The sequence below is a fragment of the Sinocyclocheilus anshuiensis genome, unplaced genomic scaffold, assembly GCF_001515605.1.
Source record: "Sinocyclocheilus anshuiensis isolate Anshui unplaced genomic scaffold, SAMN03320099.WGS_v1.1 scaffold423, whole genome shotgun sequence".
In the NCBI taxonomy this organism is placed as follows: Eukaryota; Metazoa; Chordata; class Actinopteri; order Cypriniformes; family Cyprinidae; genus Sinocyclocheilus; species Sinocyclocheilus anshuiensis.
Window position 1 is genome coordinate 757,975 of NW_015549610.1, and position 27,518 is coordinate 785,492.

General features: G+C 36.9%; 2 protein-coding genes across 2 annotated transcripts; one reads left to right on the plus strand and one right to left on the minus strand.

Annotated features, from left to right (window-relative positions):
* Window positions 1-193: 193 nt before the first annotated feature.
* Window positions 194-4,256, plus strand: LOC107659188 (protein Z-dependent protease inhibitor-like). The gene is made up of 5 exons (XM_016448034.1): window positions 194-382; window positions 1,655-2,225; window positions 2,622-2,895; window positions 3,110-3,257; window positions 3,668-4,256. The coding sequence occupies exons 2-5, from the start codon at window positions 1,661-1,663 to the stop codon at window positions 3,854-3,856; spliced, it is 1,176 nt and encodes a 391-aa protein (XP_016303520.1). The 5' UTR covers window positions 194-382; window positions 1,655-1,660; the 3' UTR covers window positions 3,857-4,256.
* LOC107659187 (serine/threonine-protein phosphatase 4 regulatory subunit 4-like) lies at window positions 4,164-27,518 on the minus strand. Its single transcript, XM_016448033.1, has 25 exons — window positions 26,666-27,518; window positions 25,598-25,671; window positions 16,565-16,667; window positions 16,304-16,451; window positions 15,546-15,619; window positions 15,321-15,427; window positions 15,038-15,145; window positions 13,154-13,275; window positions 11,504-11,626; window positions 11,245-11,408; window positions 9,957-10,076; window positions 9,759-9,836; window positions 8,676-8,759; window positions 7,603-7,785; window positions 7,408-7,513; window positions 7,179-7,326; window positions 6,911-7,052; window positions 6,572-6,610; window positions 6,365-6,436; window positions 6,098-6,161; window positions 5,892-5,972; window positions 5,340-5,430; window positions 5,153-5,214; window positions 4,909-5,065; window positions 4,164-4,755 (listed from the first exon to the last, which is right to left on the minus strand). The coding sequence occupies exons 1-25, from the start codon at window positions 26,768-26,770 to the stop codon at window positions 4,710-4,712; spliced, it is 2,601 nt and encodes an 866-aa protein (XP_016303519.1). The 5' UTR covers window positions 26,771-27,518; the 3' UTR covers window positions 4,164-4,709.

Sequence of the window (27,518 nt, forward strand, 5' to 3'; positions counted from 1 at the left end):
TTCATCACTATATAAAATGTTTATTATTATTATTCGTAACCACTCCGTTGTCAAAAAAAATAACACAAAGCAAAAAAAAAATATTACGTAAATAAAGCATTCAAAATCAAAATATCCGTACAAAGCACCGTTGTTTGTTTTATGCCATAATCTGCGATGAATGTAGGACATAACGTTACGTAAACTGCGTACCTCATCAAGAATGCTCAAAGGGCGGATATTGCGTAATCTCCGTACGAACGGTTTGTTATTGATGCGACATCATATGAACTGTTAGTTTAGTCGATTTAATTACTTTGTGTTTGCAGTGAATGGTTTTGAAACATCCCTGTCTGTAGTCGTTTAACAAAGACATTAGGCACTGACGTCGAATCAGAAATTTGTAAGTAGTTTGGCCTCCACCATATATTTTGCCATATTTCTACTTAAATCTCAGTGCATGTCTGTAGTAACGTTAGCTAAAGCACATGAACACTGTATTTAATTATTTAACATTTCTATGTATGTTGTAACATTTCCTGTATGTTAGCGCAGTCTGTATGCGAAAGAAATCTTAAAGTAGCATTGTCAACAAACTCCCTGTCATCATCATGACTGTTCATGAGCTTTATATCCCAATATCCTTTATATCCCTTTTCAAACGACGCTTTTGTTTAGCTGTTATTTCTGGCTGTGATGAGAATGACAGACTGATTACTTCTACAGTCATTACGTAACGTTCTGCATTGTAAGCCAGCTACATTTGCCATTTGGTTTTCGCAAACTATATAAAAAATCTCTTAGTATTTGAGATTTTTACAATGAAAAGGCCATAAACAAAGACATAATAGACATAAATAAACCAATCATTTGCTAATCGTGTTATTTGTTTACAGCTATGACCTGTCAAAAGTTCAAAGATCAGAATCATGCTTATGGATCAGCTCTTTATCAATGACAGTCATCTGTGTGTTTTCCATTGTGGGCTTTCATATACTACATTTTGTTATTAATAATAATTATGTCTTGTCCTTTGTAAAGCTTTATAAATGACATTCAATAGGCTACATACATTTCTAAGGCATTTAAATGATCAGCATGTTCATAGCTTTGCTGAAAAAAATGTGCGCAATATTAGGCATGCCTTCTACACACTGATAGTTCACACTTTTTTAGCAAGTAAAAGGCCTTTTAGTATAATTCTTTTCTCAAATATGATAGTTCAGGCTTTTTTGAGGAACATTTGTAAATCTCTCAATCATTGCATTCATCATTCGATGTTTCATCCTCAAATAATAATATATAAATGTAGTTTATGTAAGCAGTCAGCATATGTTTACTGTTATAAAAATAGAATCGAGTTACATTACATGCTTATCAAAATTTGATCTTACTTTTTGGCCATATGGATATCATCTGCACCAAACCACTTTTTTATTTTTTGCAATAAAATGAATAAAATTTATGTTTTTGTTCTCCTCGAGTGTGAGCTCCATATTCTCACTATATCATACATATGCTTTCTTTTTTTTATTTTTTATTTGGTTTATATTTTGTATAAAGATTAAATAAACTATTTTATATGTCAGGCTTTATATAATATAGCTATATTATATAATATAGCTATATTTGGTTCATGATGATAAATAATATGCCTGTAAATGTTTTTCACCAGAGCATCATGAAGATCGACATCTTCTCCCTCTTGGTCAGAGCATCTCTCCTTGCTGTGTCCGTTCTTGGGCAAACCACAGATGTTGACGAGCTTGCCAATAAAAATGCAGACTTTGCTACCCGATTATACAGCAAGATTGCTAGCTCAAATGATGACAATGTAGCCGTTTCGACCCTTGGGACTACCTTGGCCTTAGCCACATTAGCAGCTGGGGCTGGTGGTGCTACTCGCACCGAGCTGCTACAGGGTATTGGTGTGGGCCCCATGGAGAAAGATGGAGAGCCAGAACGGATTCAGACCCTACTGAAGCAGCTGAGGGAGACCACTGCTCAAATCCAGGCCACTGGCCTCTTCATGAAGCAGGACGTCAAGGCAGATGACGGCTTCAGCAACCAGGTTAAGCAGTTTTATAATGCAGATGTTCAAAATGTGAATTTTGCCAATGGACAGCAGGCCAAAGGGAGCATCGATGATTACGTACGAGGCCGAACAGGGGACAAGGTCAAAGATGTGGTGGAGAACGTAGATCCACAAAGCATGGCGATGTTCATCAGTGCGGATTTCTTCACAGGTGAGGAAAAAACAAGTGAATAATGTCGTAATTAACATTTTATCTTAATATTTCAGGTAGTAGTTGCAATTACTGTTATATATTAGCATATTTTGTTTTCTAATATATGCTAATATCATATGTAAGGGGATAATGTATACTATCCTGCTTGTTACATGGCTATTTACCAAATATATGAATATAAATGTATAAAATATTGATCAGAGTTGAAATGTTACCTATCAACTAAGAAAAATAGTCCATTACAATGTACAAAACAGTTAGCCTATCCACAAGATGAACATCTGACCACTAAATGCCACGATTGACCAATCAGAATCAGGTATTCCAGAGAGGCGTGTAATAAGTTTCAAAAAAGTGAATGTGAAAAAAGATAATCTCTTGATCTTTTAACAGGTCAGTGGCTGCAACCCTTCAACGTTACCTTCACCCAAGAGGAGCGTTTCTATGTGAACAAGTATAAGATTGTGCAAGTGCCCATGATGCTCCATTCGGGCAAATACTACCTGGCCTATGACCCCACATTAAAGGTTGGCATTCTGAAACTGCCCTGTGAGGAGGGCATTGCCATGCTTGTCCTTCTTCCAGATGAAGATGTGGACTACACCTACGTTGATGAATCCATGACTGGTCAAGTGTTTCGTGGATGGGTTGAAAAGCTGAAAAAGACGTGAGTCATGTAATCAGTCTCTCACATTTTCACAAATCAATTTGTGTGTCTTTTTAAATGACTCAAATCTCCATCAAACTCGTGCTGAGCAGCCAAACTGAGCAGTCATATCATATGACATATTTGAAACAGTTTATAGTTACCCTGTAGAAACATGCAATTTCAAGACATATTTCTGTTGATCTCTAAAGATCAGTTTTGTCTCTGTCCTCAGGAAGCTGGAGATACAGTTCCCCAGATTTTCACTGAAGCAGTCCAACTCACTAAGTATGAGTCTGCCCAGCCTGGGCATTAAAGAGATCTTCGGGAGTACTGCAGATCTCTCTGGAATCAGCAGCAATGAAGGCCTGAAACTGTCAGAGGTGTGAGATCTTTCCAACAATACAAGGAAACTCGGAAGATTTTCATGTCAATGCATTTTTCATGTCTACCAGTTACATGCACCATGATTTTAACAAGTATTGTCATAACATTGATGTGTTTGTATGTGTATATATATACTGTACGTTACTGTTTAAAAATTGTGGCTTAGTATGATTTTTTTTGTTTTTGTAAGAAGTTTCTTATGCTCACCAAGGCTGCATTCATTTAATCAATAAAAACAGTAATATTGCAATATGTTACAAGTTTTAATAACAGTTTTCTATGTGAATATTTTAAAATGTAATTTATTCCTGTGGTGTCCACTTTAACATTAATATATCATAAAAATATATATATAGTAAATTATGTGATATACCAGCATGCATTGACCAATGCCTCTTGATTCCAGGTGGTACAGAAGGTCACTGTGGAGGTGGATGAGACCGGAGGCTCTGTGGCCGATGCCTCCAGCAATCTCTTTATGACCCCTCTTCCTCCCAGGCTCACTTTCAACCGACCCTTCATTTTTGTCATCTACCATGAGGCCACACAATGCATCCTCTACATAGGACGTGTCGTCGACCCAACTAAGAACTAATTATGAACAGAGAAACTACCAATGGTGGTGTACTTATTCTTATTCCTACTCATAGATTAACCTGTTGTTTTGCTTGAATAACCAACTTAGAATTGAACATTTATTTGTGTAATATAACAGAATAGTGTTTTTAATGTTTTAAAACAAAAATATCAGTATAATATAATAACAATACAATGTCTGATAAGAAAACAACTGTAAATGTATAGTGTTTTCTGAAATGGTTGATTAAGGAGATTTATTGCTGGCGCGATGAAGTGTTAACCACACAGTTTAATGTTACATGTGACAAGTAACTTGTTTTTTGTGCTTCTGGAGATTTGTCAGTATCAGCATAGTATTCTTATCAGCACTTTAACAGGCTGTTCAAATGTTACTCATTAAAGCACGCCATATTCAACATGAGTTTTATTCATTGGGTACTAAGATGTTGGCGATAATCAATCAGGTGCTGGGCAGCACCAGGCACAATCTCATTGGTGGGATGGGATGGAGAGTTCCAAAACTCTTCAATCATAAAAATACATAGTGCTTCTTTTTCTCTTAGCCACTTCAAAAATATAAAACAGAATTTGCAAAGCATGCTATAATACAAGAAACAAAATAATGAGGCAGTAAATTAAATACATTCAATTACTCCTCAACTCTCGTTTTCGTTTTATGACATATGCTGCGAGTTTTTTTGTGAAATAAGGCAAGAGATGGATCAATGCAGACCTTAACTGATGCCCCAGCATATCTTTAGCCGTTTCTGGTTTAGAAGAGAATGTACACATCAAAATGGAGGGACACTGCTGCTGCAGAATGAAAAGTCTTGTAGAAAGGGGCTTTAAGTCAGAAGGCAAAGTGGTAATCACTCTCTCCCAGACTGCATTCCAAATGAATTTGACTTCCGCTGTCTGTCAGACACGAATAGAAAAACATCACAGAGGTCAAGATCAGTCTGACTGAATCATTCCAGTTTAGAATCATAAAATGATTACACCCAAAATGTCATGATTAATTAAAGATTATAAGATTAAGGTTAAACAGTACAGGATCGCACTACGTACACAGAGAGCTTCCTAGACTGTGTGTCTTTATTCCCGTTACTCCGGTGATCCACAGAGCTGCTCGTGTTGCTGCGGATCAGGACGGGCATGGAGGAGGATGATGGAGTGGGGGAGATTGATGAAGCAACATTAAAGTGGTGGGGTCGCAGGTTATCGTCTGGAAAACAAACGAGTACAGATAAACGACGACAGTTTGCGGCAAAGAGCATGTCATTATAACTCGTGATGATATTTGATTAGATACCATTTAATGGTAACATGGCGCTCTTTCCCGATCCAGGGCAACTTCCTGAATCCTTCACTTTTCTAAGGAGAAAATAGTGAGTATAAATATGCTATGTAACTACTGGTGATGGGTCATGGCAAATTCTCAGCTGGCGCAATCCACTGCAATAGCAGCACAAGAGCGATGAGATGATTGTGTTACGTACAAGGATTTGTCTGGGTTTGTCATCTTGGGTGTCGTGGGATGACCGGTGAGGGAACGACTGCGAGCTAGTTTGGCCCTCCGCATCTCCTTACCTGCAAACATGATCAGTGTTGAGAAAATAAGCACCTTCCAATTCTCAAACCTTTAGAACCTTTATGTCATTTGTAAAAATGTTTAAAAAAAATTAGGTCTGTAAAATGTTTTTGAAAGAAGTCTCTTATGTTCACAAAATCTGCATTTGATTAGAAATACAGTAACTGTTTTCTAATAGAGTAAATATATTTTAAAATGTACTGTAATTTATTCCTGTGATGGCAAAGCTGAATTTTCAGCATCATTACTCCAGTCTTCAGTGTCAATAGAAAGTAAAAAAAAAGCATTTATTTGTCATAAAATCTGTCAATTAAGATCAATTTAATGCTTAATTGTTGTGTTCATTTCTTTAAAAAGCAATTACTGACTACAAACCTTTGAATTGTAGTGTATATAGTAAAACAAATGCAATGTTTTTGTTATTCAGTTAACATTAATGTACATCAGGAAGGATGCTAACCAGCAGAAGAGGATGATGTTGCTCCTGATGTAGATCCTGACATTCCTTTACTACCAGAGAGGCCTGACTTGCTGTCTCGTTCTGCATTACAAAAGCATTATAAACTAAACAAGTAAACAGCCACATACATTTCAGAAATGTACATATGTAAGCTAGTAAAACATCCAAAGTTTAAGAGAGAGGGTGCATGAATGAACGTCACTCACGTTTCTTCTCCGACTGTTTATCTCCAGCTAGTTTCGCCTCACTCTGCTGTCGTTCTAGCAGTTCCTATGTGTTACAAAACCACAAACACAGCAGTAATGTTTATTATTATATTTTTGACTTCTTTGTTCTGACATTAAAAAGTTAAATTTACACATAATGAAAAACCTATTTGTCTTTTCAGGCCCAAAATTGGACAAATAAAATTGTTTTGGTGTAAAAAACAATTGCCGTCTTCATAAAATGATTCAAAAGGGTAAATCGCTCACCATTTCAAGTAAAAGAGTCTCCTCCTTCTCCTTTTTCTGATCCAAAAGCTCTCTTTCATGCCTTTTATGATACTATAAATATAAAAAGTTCTTTCAACACTAACAGTGAAACAAAATCAGCTCACAGTGTTCAGAAAAAGAAGATGGTCTATAAAAACCGTCAAAACAACTAAATGGAAAGGGTCAAAAGTGACAGATCTTTCATACCGGCTCTGTTATGTCCATTTTGTCCAGCTCCAGAACTGTCTAAGAAAACATAACAAAACAGTTTGAGGATTTAATTACTTCTATTAATGAAATGATGTTCAATATATTAAAAATCTTCACATTTACTGTTTTTAATAGGCAAAATGCTGTCATTTATGTGAGGGTGAGAGATTTCCTCTCACAGATTTCGCAGTGGGTTTAAGTGAATTCACTGTGATGATCAGCAGAAAGCTGCTTGATATGAAAGTAACTTCTCTGTGAGCTTTATTTCATACATGGATCATTTCTGCCCACCAAAACTTTGCTAATGTGACCGCACTTTAATAATGAGAGGCTCACCTTACGCAAAGTTACCACTACATCTTTGTCCTTCTCACGGCACAACAATTTCCGCACACAGAACTCCAGCTGCTGAAGTAGATGTTTGTCTGTTGCCTTGATGGTGGATCTCAGTTTGGGTAACATATAACAGAGCTTGTACCTGCCAGAATGTTTATTTTTGGTTGAATAAAACAAACAATAAACTGTAATATGTTAAAGCATTAGTCACGGCAGCACAGTAAACAAGGACGCAATAACAAAAGTTTAAAAAATGTGAGCTGTTCACCTGACATTGGCTACGGGGTCATTGACCAACTCAAGCGCTGGAATAAGGAAATGTTTGCAAAAATACGACTTGGAGAAGAGGTCTATTGTCATTTCACACAGGTCCAGATAGCGAAGCCTGTTCCAGTAGCTTCTACCTTGAGCAAGCTCTTAAATTCAGAAGAGAGACAGTCCTGATTCACTGAATCTCATACACAAAAATGTAATATAAGCAGATCCTGCTTTTTTACCTTGCTTTATTTTGCTGATTATCTCTTGCCGCTGTTCCTGTTTGCGGTTATAGCGCAAGAACACACATAACGTCCTGACAGTTTCCCGCTGGACTGGCAGAACATTCTAGAACAGCGTAAACAGAAGGACAGATTAAATATACAATTCAAATTGAGAGAATCTACAGGCAAGGAGTGTGCGTGTAGAAGGTTTACATTGGTAGTGATGATGCTGAACATCCTCTGAAAGAAGCGGAAGTAGATCTGGTCTCCAGAGATGACACGGGGCAGACAGGAGTAGCACTGCAGGAGTTTCTCGTGAACCCGCCAGTGCAGCGAGGAGGCCGCTTTCTGTTCTGCTGCTACCAAGGCAGGCACCAAGTCTGGTATATTCACCTGCTGTAAGGGTGAGAGTGAGACATACACTAACATTGCAACAGTTTGGGGACACTTTTTTTTTCTCTCAAATCAATACTTTCATTCAGCAAGGACGTATTAAATTGACCAGAAGTGACAGTAAAGACTTTCACATTTGTACAAAAAATGTTTTGAAATGCTGTTCTTTTGAACTTTCTATTCATGAAAGAATCCTGAAAAAAATGTATCATGGTTTCCGCAAAAATATTACACAGCACAAGTAATTTCGACATTGATAAAAAAAATTTCATGAGCATCAAATCAGCATATTACAATGAATTTTGAAGGATCATGTAACATTGAAGACTGGAGTAATGCCTGCTGAAATTTCAGCTTTGCCATCACAGGAATAAATAAGATGTTAAAATATATTAAAATAGAACATGAATATTATTATATTTACATGTTATTATATGACATGTTATTTTCCAATGTTTTTGTTTTTATTGTATTTTTTTATCAATATAAATGTAGCATTGGTGAGGATAAGAGATTTCTTACAAAAACATAAAAAATTCTAACAAACCCCAAATTCTGAACATTAAAAGATTTCGATATATTGAATATCAGAAGTATTTAAAGCCTCATACTGTGTTGTTTTATTATGCTATGTTTGTCAGTTCTTGCCATTTTGCTAATAATTTGAATTAAAATATAAATAATTTTATTATAATTAAATATTATTATTTAAAATAATAATTTATTATTATTTTCATAAATATTTTTAAACGACATGACATAAATAAAATGTTTAGTATTTTGTTTATTACTATTAGTACCATACATATTGCAGGTAAAACTAAAAGTCTAAAAGATCACAAAAAGTCACAAAATAAAATTCTAACTAAAAGCATCAAAAATGAAGCAGGTACCTTGCTCTCTGGTCCTGCTCCCTCCCCTCTGGAAGTGGCCAGCTCTAAAGTCTCTTGAATATTGTTCAACAGAGCATCCAATACCTGCCGATTCAAAAGCATTGAGCTATTGCAAATCAACAAAGCCTTGTCGTCATCAGATGTTTCAGAAACACATTTCTGCCAACCACAGGAAGGGGCTCTAAAATTGGAGATAAGCTGGAGTGAGATCACTGACTATAATAGATAGTCTATAATGTTGTGTTTCCATCATCATTAATCATGAAAATCACTATGTCTGATGGCTCAGGGAGCTTTGCACTATAGTGGATGCTAATGCAGTGTGTGACTAACACTGCTCAGAGGATCATGACAGAATGAACAATACCACACTCTAGCCTTAGCTAGGGAGGTGCAATGCATTCATTCATCCTACACAGTTGCATGCAACCTCCGCAAAGACTCGCACACTTGTGCACACAGCTTCATACACACACACATACACACACGTAGGCACGGTATGTCTGGCGCCTATGAAGAATTTTTGGTAGTTTGATGTTAAAGGTGATGTGTGTAACTATTTTGATGCTAAAAATATCAATTTTTTTTTCAAATATCAAATCAAATTGCGATCAATTGCAAATGTGGGAGTTTTTGGAAAATCTGCCATTTTTTCCAATTCCATTTAAGTGGTGCAGAAATTACACACTTCACCTTTAAGGTCTACAGGTACAGTAGTTCATTTCCATTAATCTATTACAAAGACAGAACCAAACAATTTTATTTCTTTGATTCACACACACTCCAGAAGGGAATTTCTTCCCTAACTAACGTGCATCCAAATACAGAAGTTACATAAGCTCCGTTGGCCTTGCGAGGAGGGGGTTTTGAATGGTCAGACGGCTATTTGTTCAAGTGAACTCAGCGGTCAGTAGAGGTTCTGAGAAAGACTGAATCTTTCTGTGAAGAAAGTTGCCATGTCTCGCACAGCACAGTGTGCCAAGGAAATGACTGAAGCTGTCACAGACAGATGAAAGCTCTTTTTATAAACAAACACACACACACACACACACACACACACACAAACCTTTATTCAGGTCTCACCTCTAATGAGTCATCCTGCAGCAAAGCGATTATCTCTTTGTGTATGTAATGCACATTTGGGCCCAGCAATTTGACCACCTAATGCAGAGGGATTAGAAAAGGTGGTATTGTACATTCTGAACTGAGGCACTGCTACCTGTCAAAATGTGAGTCGCATTGTGTACTATGACAAAAATAAGTAAGTTTCTGAGTTTGTACCTCATGGAAACCACCAGCTGCCGTCCTCCGTACTGAAATCTCAGGATCATGACAAAGACTTGAGAAGGTACGATATAATTCAGACAGAAAGTGGTTTGGATCGGCATATAACACTATGGCCTGAAAATAAATACAGAGAAGAAAATCTACAGACAAGACTCCAGACACACAGCAATATGCTTATAAATTATTCAAGAAAGTAATCTTAAAATATATATATAGTACTAAATATTTAAAATAAAAGCTGTTCTTTTGAACTTTCTATTCATCAAAGAATTCTGAAAAAAATATCATGGTTTCCACAAAAATAGTAAGCAGCACAACAGTTTTCAACACTATAATAATAAGATATTATTAGAATGATTTCTGAAGGATCATGTGACACTGAAGACTGGAATCATGGCTGCTTTGTCATCACAGGAATAAATTACATTTTAAAATATATTCAAATAGAAAACAGTTAGTTTAAATTGTAATAATATTTTATAGTACTACTTTTTTTTACTGTATTTTTGATGTAGTATGATATCTACTATAGTGTAGTTCAAACAAAAATAAAAACTATTGTCTTTTTTTTATATATTAAAAGGACTAGGGCCGTGAAGCTCCAAAACAACAAAATAGAAACACTATAAAGTATTATGTAAGTGGACCATTTAACTATATTTCAGTTTACTATATTTCAAGTGTTCCGAAATACAAGAGGAACGGAATAAAATTTAATTTGTCACTCAAAAAAAAAAAATCTTGATATATCCACATTCATGAACATTTAGTGAGAAAAGCCCATTGAAAGGAAACATCATCAGTGAATAACAACTTATATATAACATACAAGTCATGAAGACGACTTTTATGACATTTTCATCATGCTTTTGTATCCCTCTTAAAAAGTGACTGGTTTCTTAGACATAACTTTCAGCCACCTACATCTCAGACTGTTCACAAACTTATTCTGAGCGACTGCAGCTATATATAACCACACTAACAACAAAGGACCACTTCAGACACTGATGATGGAGCAGACAGAGGTCTAATTTCCTCAAATGAGCTGTTGAGCTGTTCTAGAAGACTTTGCCTCCACTGACAGATGTTAAAAATAGATAACAGAGCCTGAAAAAATTGGTTGGTCAAAAGGCCTTCAAATCAAAATTATTCTGAAAAAAATAAACTTTCCAAACAAGCAATGCAAAACAAAAGCATTTATTAAGACTTACAATAAACTGCAAGGCAATTTTGTTTAGACCTCAGACCGAAACACATATAGATGCAAGGCAGGGAAACTCACAGGAAAGTTGTAGGCACAGTTCCTGCGCACTAGGGCGTATTTGTTCTCCAGCTCCAATGGGTAAGGCTGGCTCTCGCAATGCCCATTTTCATGCTGCAAACCCAGACAGCACAGCTTCTTATAAAACTCCAGAAACCAGAGGTGCTGCTCGTCAGTAAAAGACTCTGTTCAAATGAGAGATACAAAAATCCATGTCATGACTCATGGACTGTAATCCTAAAACATTTCAGAAATACGTAAAAAGGAAGCGGACAGTCACCTGAGAGCCCGTGACAAAGCTTTCCATACTGGAAGGACAAGGAGGCCAGCACTGCCTCATCCCCTTTGAAGCATTTTTCACAGAATGCCTTCACCAAGGGAAATATGACACAAGTCCTGTCATCTATGAAAAATGGTGACAGAAAAGAGGGGAGGGTGAGAGGATGACAGAGAAAGAGTGTGAGACAAGTTTCAACATCTTTTCACAAAGGAGCTACATGCCAGTATCTGAATCTGATGTCCCAGCATGCAAAAAGGTATGGAAATAAAAAGAAGCAGTGTCTGATGATATGAGCAGGTACGCAGCATGTGTTCCAAACAGTACTCTGTGAAATAATAGGAAGTCCAAATGTTTTCACACCACTCTGTTTCTCTGTAATTTAACTGCATTTCAGATTGTCGGACATCCACAGCAGAAAAGCTGATATTAACATTGGTAATATTCCTTAAAGCAAGACACTACATAGATATCACCATACCTCCCCAGGTGATTAATTACAGTATACATTAAGATAATTGTTTTGTATTACAAGTTTTCTGAAATATTATGTTTAAATATGCAAATTAGTCATTATTTAATGTAATACACCTTAATCTGCATACAATTCCAGAACAGAAATATGAACACTGGATAAAGCCCGGTTTAAAATTCATCAGAATCAGAATCAGAATGAGCTTTATTGCCAGGTATGTTTACACATACGAGGAATTTGTTTTCGTGACAGAAGCTTCCACAGTGTAACAGAATGACAGTGACAGAACAAAAAAAAACACAGATAAAAAAAAAATAAAATAAAAAATAAAATAAAAAAAATAGAACAAGTAAATAAGGAATAAAAATATACAAATTGACAATTGTATGTACAGGTATATAACAATAGACAGTTGTATGTACAGGTATATTATGTGCAAATTGAAATGTAGACTGAGTATGTGTGTTAGATAAATAAGTCTATGAGTGAATAAATATTGTGTTCCACAGTTATTGTCAGGTGTTCATGAGATGGCAACAGTTCAAAGAGGGAGTGTGCTGGATGTGAGGGGTCCATAGTGATTTTGCCAGCCCTTTTACTCACTCTGGATGAGTACAGTTCTTGGAGAGAAGGAAGGGTTGTACCAATGATTCGCTCAGCAGTCCGGACTACCCTCTGTAGTCTTCTGAGGTCAGATTTGGTAGCTGAGCTGAACCAGACAGTTATAGAAGTGCAGAGGACAGATTCAATGATGGCGGAGTAGCGGAGCATGCCACGGAGGCAGCCATCAACGTCGGCGCCATCACGAAGAATTCATGTTTAATTTGGTCATTCAGAAGATTTTGAATGTCTTTTTATCACTCCATTAATCAGAAAATACTGTCAACAGCAAGAAAAACTGTCTTTAAATATGTATTGTAATTAAAATCTACTGACACAAATAGATAAAGTTTAATAAAAAAAAAAACACTTAAACAATGGTTTTACTTGTAGTGTCTTGCATTAAAAATTAGCTTCATTTTTGTTAAAGATACTAAAACCAACAATATCAACTACATATTTATCCACATATAAAGAGTATTTTTATTACATTAATAATTAATGGTTGTCATTTCTGTTTTAATAGAACAACTAGCATGAGAATCCAATTAATTCAATAAACACTGTGAGAGGCTTACCACTGTCAAACATTTCTAAGAGGTTGATGATGGTGTCGAAAGCTGCCAGTCTCACAGTACTGGCTTCATCTTGGGCCAGCTCAACCAGTTCAGGGAGCACTTCAACCTTAGTGTGGTCCAGCCTGGGAAAGAGCAAATATAGACAAACTTGCCTTATGATCCATACTGATACTGTACACATAAATGTTTAGTGGAGATGTTATTTCTAACAGAATATCCCAAAGTGCTTAAGTTTAAGGATCAGTCTGTCACATTGTGAAAAACTTGCATCCCTTGGTTTAAATATGTGGGAGAAAATGTCTCACATTCAAAACAAGTGGCAAAAACAAATACTCATAAACTAAAAAAATGTATATAAAAACAAACACTATGTGTTATTTACAATTTAAAATTATACAATATACTCTGTTTTTCTATCTAATGTCTATGAGTCAAGGTGTTCGAATTGAGGGAGGGCTGGGGAGGTCCCAGACCTCCCATAAGAATTAAGAAAAAAAAAATACAATTGGGGGGTCCCCTGGTTTTTCAATAAAGCTATAATACTTGAATTAAAAGTATTATAATGAAAATTACATGAAGTTTCGATGATTGTATTAAATTTCCTGCTCATGTAACATTTTATTTTTTACTCGTTTTTACAGCGTTGCTCATTATAACCAATCACACACGATTCTGTTGAGCTTAGGAATGCAGTGGCCAATCAGAGGCGTCCAGATTAGTCATCGCTAAGGCTTGTGACTGTCCCATTGACTGCCAAGTAAATTACACTGTCAAGGCCCAGAAAAGTATGAAAGACGTCGTCAGAATATTTAATGAAGCGACGATAACACTTTTTCTGTGCAAAGAAAACAAAAACAACAACTTTATTCAACAATTCGTCTCTCTAGGTCAGCGTAGCTCCATTTTGGAGAATATCCGCTGGACGCAAATAGCGTACGTTGTTCTGTGTCAGCCGCACACCACAAGGATACAATGTTTTCGTTCAAATCAAAGCGTAGAAAACGTATCCTTGTAGTGCGGCTGACACTGAACAACGTACGCTATTTTGCGTTTGTTGTTGAATAAAGTCGTTGTTTTTGTTTTTTTTTGCACAGAAAAAGTGTTCTCGTCGCTTCATTAAATTCAGATTGAACCACTGATGGCAGATGGACTATTCTTACGATGTCTTTCATACTTTTCTGGACCATGATGGTGTAATTTACTAGGCAGTCAATGGGACCGTCACAAGCCTCCCGGTTTTCATCCAAAATATCTTAAATTGTGTTCCGAAGACGAACAAAGCTTTTATGGGTTTGGAACGACATGGGGATAAGTGATTAATGACAAAATTTTCATTTTGGGGTGGAATAACCCTTTAAAGTACCTTTTCATTTTTTAAAAATAATTTCAAATATTAGTATTCAACGTTTTAAAATTAAAATAAAAAAATGTAGGAGTCAGCTCTCTAAGGCAGGCCTACAGTGCAACACACAAAATATCGTCTGATTATCGTTATCAATAAAATCCCAGAAAATATTGAGATATTTTTTTCTGTCAATATCACACACCCCTAGGCTAGATTCTTCTTTGCTTAGTGATTGTTTGGTACACACCTAATTCACTGATCATCATAAAATAAGCTTTTATCTTAGCAATATGTTTTCTCAATGATACCGACGATAAGACAAAAAAATATTAATCATATTTATATAAGGTTTTATTTCTTTTCTTTTTTTTTAAGGGGGTGGGGGGGTGTTCCGGTTAGGAGGACCCCCCAAGAACTTTGACACAATTTGTACACTGCTACTCTTCCATATAGGATTAAGTCATTTAGATTTGGCAGCATTAGATATTCAAATAACAAAATGTTATTTTTAACGAAAGCTCTGCTTCATATCTTTTTACCCAATTCCCCTGGTGATGTTCTCCAGCTGGCGGCACATGCAGGCGCGCACTTCGTACTCTACGTCCTGGCATAACGACCTGATCAGTGGCAAAAGGTCTTTCTTCACTCTGCAGAGAGAAGCCATGGTAGACATTTTAAGTCAGCAAATAACCAACATAAACTTTTCACCTTAAACATCATTACGTTAAGAAGAAAATTATTCTATATTAGGAATATCATATAATACGTTGTTCCTGTCCTCTTAATTGATTGGTTAAGTGGCGTTTCCACTGCAGAACTCACATTGATGTCTCAAACTTGCCAACAACCTTTCCTAAGATGCGACAGCTGGCCAGACGTGCTGGGACAGACTGGGAGAGCTGATGTTTCAATAATAGAGGACTCAGAATCTGTGCAAACAATCAATCAAAGCAAATCCAATTTTAATTCACACTAATAGCTAATTTCTATGTCATATCCCATGGGTTTAGAAATGACAGACAGGAGAAATACTGCAGCTGTCATTACCTCTTGCCTGATAGTATCCTTTGGTAAAGCATCAATTGCCGACAGCAACGTTTCCAGCCAAGCATTGCTGACCACTAATAAAAATAAAGACATAGTAGTTGATTGTGTCCTTGACATGCAGAAATGTGCATATTTCACTCTGGCATACACTACCATTCAAAATCTTGGGGTCTGTAAAATGAAAAGCAATTTTAAGCAATGTTTTTGAAAGAAATTTATTCAATGTTGCATTTATTTGATCAACAGTACCTGTAGTATTGTGAAATATTATTACAATTTACAATAACCCTTTTCTATTTTAAAATATTTTAAAATGACGTTTTTCCCTGTGAAGGCAAAGCTGAATTTTCAGCAGCCATTAATCCAGTCTTCAGTGTCACATGATTTTTCAGAAATCATTTTGATATGCTAATTTGGTGCTTAAGAAACATTTCTTATTAATATCAAAACAGTTGTGTTGCTTTTTGTGAAAACCATGATATATTTTTTAAGGATTCTTTGATAAACAGAAATAAAATAAAATTTATTTAAAATAGAAATCTTACATAACATTATGTCTTTACCATCACATTTAATCAATTTAATGCATCCTTGCTGAATAAAACCCCCAGAAAAGGACCATACTGACCCCATATTTTTGAACAGTAGTGTTTGTTCAATTGTATTTCACTCACAAGACTGCAAATAATAAGCACTCATCAAATTTATTGTATATACTTTCTACAGGTGCTTTACAAGCTTTCTCAAAAAATGGTAACCTGTGTCCCTGTGGTCGAGATTTAGGAGAACTATCTGCAAGATTGAGTGGGTGTGTGTCTGGATGAGGACAATGTCATCTTGGAGAACGGTCAGAAAAGATCCTGCTGCGGCGAGTTGCATATCTGCCCCAGCTACATGGAGCACTTCCTGTTGGTGTAGAAGAAGGAACTCTGTATGATCATTCACAAACAGCACGTACCAAGAAGTCATAGAAGGAACTTAACAACAAAAAGCAATAAATGAAATACTGTTTTGCCTACCCTGACTTTTGGCACCACCCTGCGAAAGGTCTCCGCTGGGTTCTGACGCACCAGGATTGGCAGGTTGATGATCACGCTGGCCTGTTGGACATCCTCACCAGAACTGAACAATATAGAAACATGGCCGGTGATATAAATAACATGGTTGTAGTTCTGCTGTATTTCAGAAGTTTTGAGAAGTCTGACATTTATCTTATTTTATGCACTACATTCATGTACCACATTTATTCTAGTTATGCAGTCTCCTGAAAACATGCACTTGTTCATTTGTGAGATTCCACAATCTTGATGCTCAAGTGCTTGTATTCATAGATGTCAAGTTACATCACACTCTTACAGAAATGCTCACCTGAAGGGCAAAACAAGGCTTTCCTCCACTGACCGCCAGTTATTTTTACGAGGTTTGTATTAGTAGTAATATAGTAAGACAGTGATATTTAAATGTGTACAGGCAAGCACAGTATGCATCAGAATATAAACACAATGTGCAAAGTTTGACATTAAATGTTTTCCCATAGCAAAGCATTATAAAGAAAACAACCATTTAGCTCACTGTGTTCATACTCTGGGCTCATCTGCTTGCCTGTATAAAGTATGCATCATCAAAAAGGTGTATACTGAATTTGGCCTTTATATATCGCTGTTTTAAAGGCACTTTAAGTGTTTTTGTATTAAACGTCATGCTGTTTTAACTGAAATATTGCAGCGGGTGTTTTATATGTATTGCAAATGGACAAAAATGCATTTTGTTCACATATCTTTGTTTTATCCTTTTGAGAGATGATCTAAATATTTGTGGATTGGAAACGGATGGAAAATTGACAGGCTTGTGCTGCAGTTCTATGGATGTTTTGCCCACCAGGTCTTAGTTCGAGCCAGTCATGTGACTGAAAACTATGAATTGCCAGCAGTCTTGTACTGACAAGTCCTCTTTTAGCTTCTTTTATTCAACTGTATCCTTAAAAAAGGGCTACATTCACAAAAATGTTCTTAAGAAAAAAGTTAAGCAATTTCTTAAGATAAATTCTCAATTTTTGAAAAATTCCAAAGAAATGTTCTTCAGAATATATTTTTTCTAAGAAAGATTATGTGCTGAATGCTGCTGAAAATAATATTCTAATTATATAATTGAAAAATGAGGTCCCTATTTGACTTCTGTGGAGCTGTTACTGAATTTCTAATTCAGCAAAAAGTCAAGTCACGAATAATCATGACCAATGTAATTCTTTTTTTTTTTTTTCATTATTCGAATATGTCAATTTCCTTGTCCACAAAGTTTTTGGAATGTTTTTGTTTTCAAAAATAGCAGATCTATAAAATATTTTCCCCATTAGAACAATAGGTAGCAATGGTAACCGAGAACTGTTTTTATTCACAAGTGGGCGGAGACTCCTTGCAGACTGTATGAATAAGGAAATTGGAGAACACTGATTTGATTTATAGGACAATGAACCAATCCCAATCTTCAGATGCAGGGTCAAGACTCACCTCTTTCAAACCATGCTTGGATTAATTAACAAAACAACCTGTGTTGGCTTGTTTTATTGTATGTGTATTACGGTAGGCTTCTTTGTACTAGTTCTGTCACGAATCCGGTCCATGAACTTCCGTCTGCTAGCCATCAGAGGTCACCCTTTCCATTAGTTCACACTTGTTTGCATTTGTTCAGAAAGCACTTCTTTCCTATTCTAGCAGATGATGCTCTGAGTTGCATGCTTGCCATCTGTTGATCACAATGGTTTCTTATGTGAAGCCAAAGCACTTTTTGTAAGTTGCTCTCTGTATAAGTGTCTGCTAAATGCCTTCTGTAAATGGTTTAAATGCCAGTGAACTACAGTTGTGCACACATTTATGCTGCACTGAATTTTGTTTTTTTTTTACTGTAGATGCATTATCTTGTCTAGGAGACAGACAGTTTCCTCAACCTCACCTCAACTTGTAAATGAACACATATGACAATGTCTATATGTCTACATTCACAAACAAACAGCCACTACAAAGAGCTTCTCTGAAAGTTCTTTAACAGAGTAGACAAAAATCTTATTAAAATCATTAAAAATGCAAAAGTCTTTTTTGGCCACTTAAAAGTTTTAGACATAAAAATTAATTGTACATTTGACAAAAGATGTACAGTCACAAGAGCTGAATACTCAAGCTGCACAACACAATCATGACCTTTAATTACTACCTTTAATTTAACTACCTTTTTAAACATTTTAGCCATTTTATTTTGGATGAAATGTGCAAGTAGCCATAAATGTGAAGGAAACGCCTACATGCTCAGATTATTTATAGAACCATTGTGCTGTAGTTGTTTTTACCATTGAAGCAGAACCCTCTAAAGCTTAGTGCAGCTGAACCTCCTAGACGTTCTCTCTGAACACTCTCATGTCTATCAGTCTCTCATGTGTGCTGTTGTTCTAAATAATGAACCATAAACAGGTATTCATTACTTTTTCAGGGATAGGTTGTCCTCCTGTGTCCTTTGTTGGCAAACGGTTATTTAATAACCAATAAACAGCCTGACCTGCTGCCAAGTTTGTCTAAGAAGAGAATAATGCGGTCATGCTTTGTGCACTTTTTGGATATGGTCAATAATGTGCAGCACCTCAGCAAAGTCTGTTTATACACTAAATGACAGAGGTACCATGCAATGAGAAGAGCAGCTGGCATCTATACGAAGACGAAAGACATAATCAGCTAAAGACCAGGTGCTGAATGGTTTGGAAACACAATCCCACTGCCGTGAGCCTCGAGTCTCTGTTTGCTCCGGCCAGGTCCTGGCTGGAAAGTGGTCAGAAAGTAAAGAGCTACACTCGCATTTGTAATTAGATTTCCCTGGTGAGTGAACGATACACAATGGCCTCAGCCTAGATAGTAGAACATTGTATTGCATTTAGAAGTTGCTTTTTCATAGCTCAAGAGACCTCATGGAGATTTCAGATATGTTTCTTGTAAAATAAAGAGAAAAAAAAAAGAAAAAAGAAAAAAGGAAACAAATGAGATAATTGGTACTGGTAGCATACTAAATGGAGCTATAAAATTAGATGAACAGAGCAAAAATATGAAAGTAGGTAACACTGGCTTAGATCATTTGATTTAGGAAGAATCTAGTGAAGAATATTTGAATTCTTAATGAATCTCTGATTGCTGATTGCAGATTTAGGAAAATCTGATTCTCTAGAGGAAACTAAAGTGAGACTACATTGGTCTATATCTCTGAAATAATCTGAAAACCAAAATGGAATGCAAAAGTTTCTGTTTTCTCTCCATTTATCTCATTGCTGTCTAGGAAAACAATAATCTTCTTTCCTATGGAAGGTTATATGACAAAATACGTTTAGAAAGGCTCGTTTTGGGAACACTTTACCTTGTGTTTGGAATCTTTGAAAAGGGACCAGTAAAACAATTCACATCAAACCCTGGCTGAGCTCAAGTGTGTCTCGAGTTTCAACACAAAGTTAGGAAAGTGAGAGAATCGGAGAAGGCAACATGCAGTGGCAAAAAGTGACACACTGTTTGAATTCTCCCACTCCAAAAGAAATGAGTCGGCAGTTGATTGCTGAGCCAGCAGGACTGTAATGAAACCTAAACAAAGCCCACTTAGTAATTAGTTTACATTTGGCAGCCTCACTAATCCTTCCAACCCCAACAGGGCCAATGATGATGCTGGGAAGAACACGAAGAGCTCAGGTTGTTTGCAGTCTGTCTGTGAACAATCATTTCATTCCCTACAAATGATACTTTCTTCTATCGTGCACATCCTTCATTCCATAATGCTCTTAAAGAAATTGACAAATTCATGTAAATGGTATGTGAAAAGTGTTGCTTGCCAAAAATCATCCAAATAATATATGGCTATGTTTTAAAGGGGTCCTATTATGCTCTTTTACAAAGTCTTGATTTTGTTTTGGGGGTGTACTAGAACAGGCTCTCATACTAGGTTGTTCGAAAAACACATTATTTTTCACATATTTTACATTATTACAACACCTCTCTCCTCAGTCTGGCATGAACAGCTCGAATAGTTCTTGTATCAAATGAAGGCCCTCCTTCTAAAATACGAAATGTGCTGTGATTGGTAAGCTGGACCAGTGTGTGTTGTGATTGGCAGCACTCGGCGCCTGGTCGGGAAATGTCATGCCCCTTACCATAGCCACCTGCTGCGAGCTTCTGTGTAAATATTGCGTCAAAATCAAATCAATTTGAGCGCGATTTAAACCCGGATGATTGTAACCACTCTAAGTTCGTCTACCTTGGGAAAGCTAGCGTGTCTTCGACATAGTGATAACACTCGTTGCCTTCTCTAGTGCAGCTCAACCAGGTCTCATCCCATTCGTCGGTATTTGTGATATCACAAATCCCAGAAAATATGCGTTGTAGTTTTTGAAAATTGATTTCTGTTAAATAAAATATCTCCTTTTGAATTGGACTTTGAGCTTTGTAACTTTGCAAATCTTTTTTATGCTCAAACAGCAACATTACAGACTAACTAAAGTTGAAAAAGTGAAAAAGCATAATAGGACCCCTTTAATGAATGTCAATGTAGATCATGTAGTTACAGACATCTACGAGCAGGGGTACTGGGCCCATGCTAAACAAACACCTGGAGTGTACAATACCCTAACAGAGTCATTCCAACAAACAAGTCCTGACACAAACAACAAAAACCATGTCTTACAGTAAAACCCTGCAGCCTCATCAGTATGACTCTCAGCAAGAGCAGTGACGCATTCAGTGCTGTTCCTGACATCAGCACACCAGAATGGAAAAATCTAAACTCACAGTACCAAAAAGCTGGTAGCAGCAACTTCTCTGGCCAAGGCAGTGAGTGTTTACTTGCTACTCAAACTGTTACTGAAACGCACAATTCCAGAGTTGTATAATCTCTTATTTATGTAGCATAGTGTAACATATTTGCAAAGTAAGCCCAATGACACATGCAAGCTTCAACTACATAGAATATCAGGGGAATCACTGATAAAGAGACCAAAATTCCATTTTGCAAGGCATACAAAGCATTTGAAATGTTAAAAAGCATTGTGTACGACAGTGAGATAATAACAAAATCATGACATTAGGCTCATGTAACCTCATGTAAACCTGAGAATTGGGCATTCTGAGGGGTTACTTGATATCAGTGTGGATTATGCAAGCTTTATAATTGAGAATAATTACAAAGTTGTCACAGACAACAAACAACTTGACAATGTTGATACGCTGAAATATGATATTGATTTATACAATACAAAATGAATAGGTGTGCAAAATGCTAAAAATGTCTCACTAAGATGGCACCACGTTTGCATAACCATAATATATGAGGTGTCTGCACATCAGAAACACCTCCTCTTTTAACCATTCATCCATTTCTTAACAAGCACTCTCTTTCCTGTCATCTTACAGATGCTCTGGCAGCCTGCTTTTACGTGCCAAAGGACAGCGAACAGGGGCAATTTAATTGTTCTCAGAACTAGTTTGCCACCCGAGGGATTCGGGCTGTGGACCGACTCTGGCACTTAATTAGTACAGGCAAGGAGCAATATAGAGATTTATAGGTTAAAGACGGACAAAATCAGACCTTCAAAAAAGGGAAGTGTCTGAGTTTTGGGTCTAGGCCTGTCACGATAACAACTTTTTGTTGTGCGATATATTGCCCCAGAAACAATTGCGATATTATTGTCATTTTAAAGACCATTTTATGCCACTGAATATATAATCATAATGTAACAGCATAATAATGCAAGAAGGCCTACACACTTTCAAATGACAACAAACTTTACATTTTTAAGAATTTTATCATGGAAATTAAGTATCAAAATATTAGATACCTTAAAAAACTTGAATAAATAGTAAATAAACATTTTCTAACAAAAAGTGCAAAGTAACAAGTACAAAAAAAGAAAAATGCACAAAGAACTTGTATGGAGATTTTTCCATCTACTGATTTTTCCCGGACCTTCCTTTCTCTGTAAATTAAGGGTGCACACGATTGCTGAAAAACACAATCACTACTTAGCAGTCAGATGTCCGTATGCACAAAGGCACAAGGCCATATCTGCAGATGAAACTTTTTTTGTAGAAGCATTTTTTAAATTTGAACTAGCACCTCATGACTACACCACGTTATGTACGAGAAGCTGCAAAAGACACAGGCACAAGTGGAATGCAAAAAACACTAATTAATTAAATGACATTAATTTTTAAGTAAATATAATGGCCGAGATATTGCGTCACCAAAAAATATTGACGTCATGTACATATATTGCACAATAAGTCGATATATTGATTATTGCGACAGGCCTATTTGGGTCAAAAAGCATAATAAGAAATAGTTTGGAAATTTGGTCCAAGCATTTTCATCTCTGTATAGCATGGAAGTGTACAGCATGTAATCAGATAACAGGTCAACTGCTGCTATGTTGTTCTAGTAGCAGGAAACCAATGTCTATGTCAATGGCCAATGTCTATGACTAGGGAACAAGAACTGAATAGAGGGAGCGGGACCATAGAAGCTGACTCCATAAATGTCAAAAACAGTGGTGCTCTAACTAGACTGATGATGTGAAAATATGTCTAGTATCCACCTTTTTCTTGCCGTTAAAATGGGCGCGGCCATTTGTAAATTCTATGGGTCTGGCTTCTGGTCTCATCCGTGTCCAGCTATTTTTAGCTGTACAGAACCACTCGTTTTGCTGCTTGATATTGAAAATTGGTGTGTCTTACCATATTATTTTAATGTATTATCTTAATTATGAACACACCGGTATGTAGTGCAAACAGTTTTACCGTTTACTGCACATTGTTATTCTTCTTGTTATTTCCCTATAGCGGCTAATGAACCGGAAGTCTCACCGATAGGCTTACTTCCACGTTGAAGAAAAAGGTGGATACTAACTGAGAATTCACGCAGCAAAAAAAGTGAACGGCAAGGTTGTGGTTTGATTCTCAGGGAATGCAAGGACTGATGTAGTCGCTTTGGATAAAAATGTCTGCCAAACAGATAAATGAAAATCTGTTAATATATACACTCAAAAAGATTTAGGCCTAAATTTAGGATTTATGTACTTGAATTGCATATAAACTTTCCATCCACAGTTTTAGCATCAATAAACTAATGCTATTAATGTGCTGCATATTTTTCAGTTATACAGTATAGGTTTACACATTTATCATCAATAAATCCAATTTCTCATATATTCTAATTAAATGAATATTGCTTGTTCCACAACTAGCCATATTTTATCCATGTTCGTGCTTTTTTACTAAATAAATGTAATTGTTCTCAAAAATATGTTGATATGTTGAAACAGATTTATGTTGATTCTAAGCAATTTCAATAAATGCATTTTGAAAACATGATTATTTAGATAAATTCAAATAGATGCAAAAAATTAATAATAATAAACTATGCCATGATATTTTTTTGGAGTGCAGAAATTTTACCAGTTTCATGTACAGTATATATGACTGACAAATATGCATCACGTTAGGTTTTCTCGCTTGTTAATGTCCGAATGAATGAAAATCATATGCAATTCAAATACATAAATATTACATTTAGACCTATATTACACCTCTAAACATGATATATAAACCACTTTTAAAATAAGATTTACCTGAAGTACCCTTTTGTATTGGTTTATGTTCTCTTAATGCTGATAAACAGGTATAAGAACAAACACTATACTGTATAAATAAAATCCAGTCATTAAAAGTGTCCCCTCTATTATAACTTTGGTTCAGTGTTCAGCTTGGAATGTTCTTAAACTTCTTAAAACTTGTCTAAAACATGACTAAAACAAAGTTTAACCAAGAATATACTGATGTGCATTTGCTAACTTTAAATTCATGATACTGTAAGATTAGACAAACCGAAGATGTGCAGATTCTAGGGAAATCTGATCAAATTTTAACTCAGTCTCCCTAGTAATCAGCACCATATCTATTCAACTTTAATGATCAGATAACACTATATCAATGCTAAACCTGCATCTGAGCGACAGTAACATTGAAACTTTAGAGTGGTGACTCCCCGAAGTCCTTCGAGATGAGCATGGTAGCTCTACCTAGATATCAGTGAGAGACCATTCAAGAGATCTATTATTCATAAGACTAGTACAGCGGCGATGACACCGCCTGCCCTGACCCACTGAGCTGGATGTTCTGTGCCAGTCAGCAAGCATTGAGAAGTTGTTGCGTGGTCAGCTTACCCCGGATACACATTTGGCTAAACAGTTGCAGCTAACAATGCTGGCGGAGGTAAACAGTTTCCAGAGTGTCGAGTGGAAAGAAAGAGCAATGAGCACAACTGATTTCGACAATCTGGGACCCATAGACTTGACTAATGATGCAAAGCATGGCATAATTTTAACTAGAAACAAAACTGGCAATCCTAGAGGCCTCAGCCTCCTACCTGAGAATGAGATGATGTGGCTTAAGAGGTTTATGTTTGAAACTTGATCAAGAGATATTTCAAGAGAAATAAAAATGGCACCTGTTTGTCAGTAAAGGTATATTGGTAATATTAATGGTGACATTTGGTTGCATTATATTTTTTAAGTCTATGCAACAGAGACCGTTTGAATGGGAGAATCGATCCATCCAATCAACAACCGATAGATGGAAACAAGTCCCTCCCATGCATTTTTTTTTTTATAATCTTTTAACTCTGATGTATGTCACAATAGGGAAGAAATGATCTGACACTACTACCGTCACATCACAGCTTTATAGAATTCAGAATTATTCTTTTTTCAAGCTGATGAACGATAAAAACATTGACAACCAATCAGAATGCAGTTGACTTTAAAGAAATCAAGCATTTAAAAAGTCAGAAGACATGCAGCTTGCGCTTATAATAAAAAGAAGGTTGTCGTTCACTGGTATGGATGTATCTTTAGTTTGTATTCTTGGTGTGAACCGGCATTTAATCTAGCAAACTTGGACCTAACAAAACTAACAAACCTAGCCCTAAAAAATAACAGAAAAGATCAGTCATAGTGGCACTACCACAAATGGGTCATATTTTACCTGAGAAGGTAGACTGCTCGCTCTATGTCATTCAGATCTTCATCCACAGTGAGCTTGTCAATCTCTTCTGCAGTCTGCAAATAGTGGAAACAAGACAAACAGCTATGAAAACTGGCCTTGCTATCAGCACTTTACAAAAGACACAGTGCTCTAATAAAGAAGGAAGCAAAAGTCATTAGCATAAAATGTTGAGCGTCTCCATAGCAAAGACGAAAATCTGCAAAAGTAGTGCATCTTAAATAAAGAATGGCCAGTAACTGGGCAAGATTCCTTTACAGATGACTCAGCCAAATATGTGAGGAGGCTGCAGGGAGGCAAGATGCAAGGCAAGAGGGACTGCGTGGGAAGAGATAGTGTGGGGGACGGGAGCCATGTGTGGGTGCCCAGTCTATTACTTTAGGGCTCTCAGAGCCACGATGTTTTTTGGAACCTCCCCATTAAAAAAAGATCAGGGACAGAAAACACCCCCCTCTGTAGACGTTGCATTATTCCCGCATACGTGATGCTGAGAGATGAGAGAGTATCCTTGCTCAACTTCACTGCTGCCAGGTACATGATTGCAGAGACGCCCAACACCACGTTCACACAACTCCAGGTGAACAACCGCTTTACGTGAAGGAATTCGCGGTAGTGATAGGAATAACGTTCTGGTTTGAAGTGGAAATCCTCTATTCCTTAGTGGTGAGGAGCGAAAACGAGGAGGCGAAGCGGTGATGCGGACAGCTGACAGAAACTGCGTCACTCAGCAGACTGAAGTGGGCAACCCCCGTCCTTCCCTAAGGATGCTAGTACAGTTACTACTTCAAATAAAGATAATAGAGTGTACGACGCGATAATGTAGAATAAACAGTCGTGGCGCGTGCAACAAAATAAGCGGAAGCGTTTTCTGTTTTAGTCTTTCCGTAAAGAAATCACCTGAGCGTCCAAAAAATTCCTCCACTCTTAAGATACAGCAAGCATTCAATCATTAAATGCCTCATTGTTACAGAGTTAATGAGAACTAGCCTATACGAAGCAAATAGTTAGCATTCATTTATCGAGAGAAGAATATATTATACATAACGTTACCTTCAGGCTCCTGCGTATGGGTCTCTCGATGAAAGTAAGATCCTGCAGGTCATCTATCTCTCCAAACAAACTGGACTGGCTCGGCGTCATTTTCCTGACAAACATCTGCCCTAAGTGTCTTAGTCAATGTGTCAGACGCGGGTGTCAAAGTCCTGTCATTATTGTGGCTCCTTGACAGTGAACGACTGATGTGATGTCTTTGATGAAGAGAGGACGGTCCTCCCACGACAAACGCGTCCCACTGGTTGCAAAGCTTGATCTATCACTAATTTATTTGCGTGGTCTTCAATTGTTTGTGCAGTTTCTACACGCGCTTTCAGCTGACGCGCGTGCGCTGACGGCACATAGTAAGGGATTCCTGCGATAGAAGTGTTGCTTACTTTCCGAGAAAAAGATGGATTCGGTGCGCGTTTCTCCACTGGAACAGCTCGAGATGTCGAGTGCTAATGGTCAGCGCGTGCTGGTGATCAAAAATGAAATCCTTCCCCCGCTTATGATAAAAACCATCCAGATATGGCTGTTGTCATATGAAGAAAAGATCCCTGATATTCCTAAATGTAAGAGCGCACCTGGCGTAAACTACATTTGCAGGTTAACCTGGTCACACGTACCTGTTCACCTGCCACGTTAGCTCGCTAATAATACGACAACAAAGTTGAAAAAAATGGCCTGTCGAAAAAACTCCCGAGAAAGCCGTGCATTTACTCCGTGTTTACTCCATACTCATCTCAAGTAATCCTCTGTAAATCTAGCTCAAATGGAAACACGGATCGTTTCATAAAAGCTACGTCTTTTATATTGTGGATGTGCTAGCAAGCAGGAATATTCAAACCAGGCAAACGCACTGCACCAA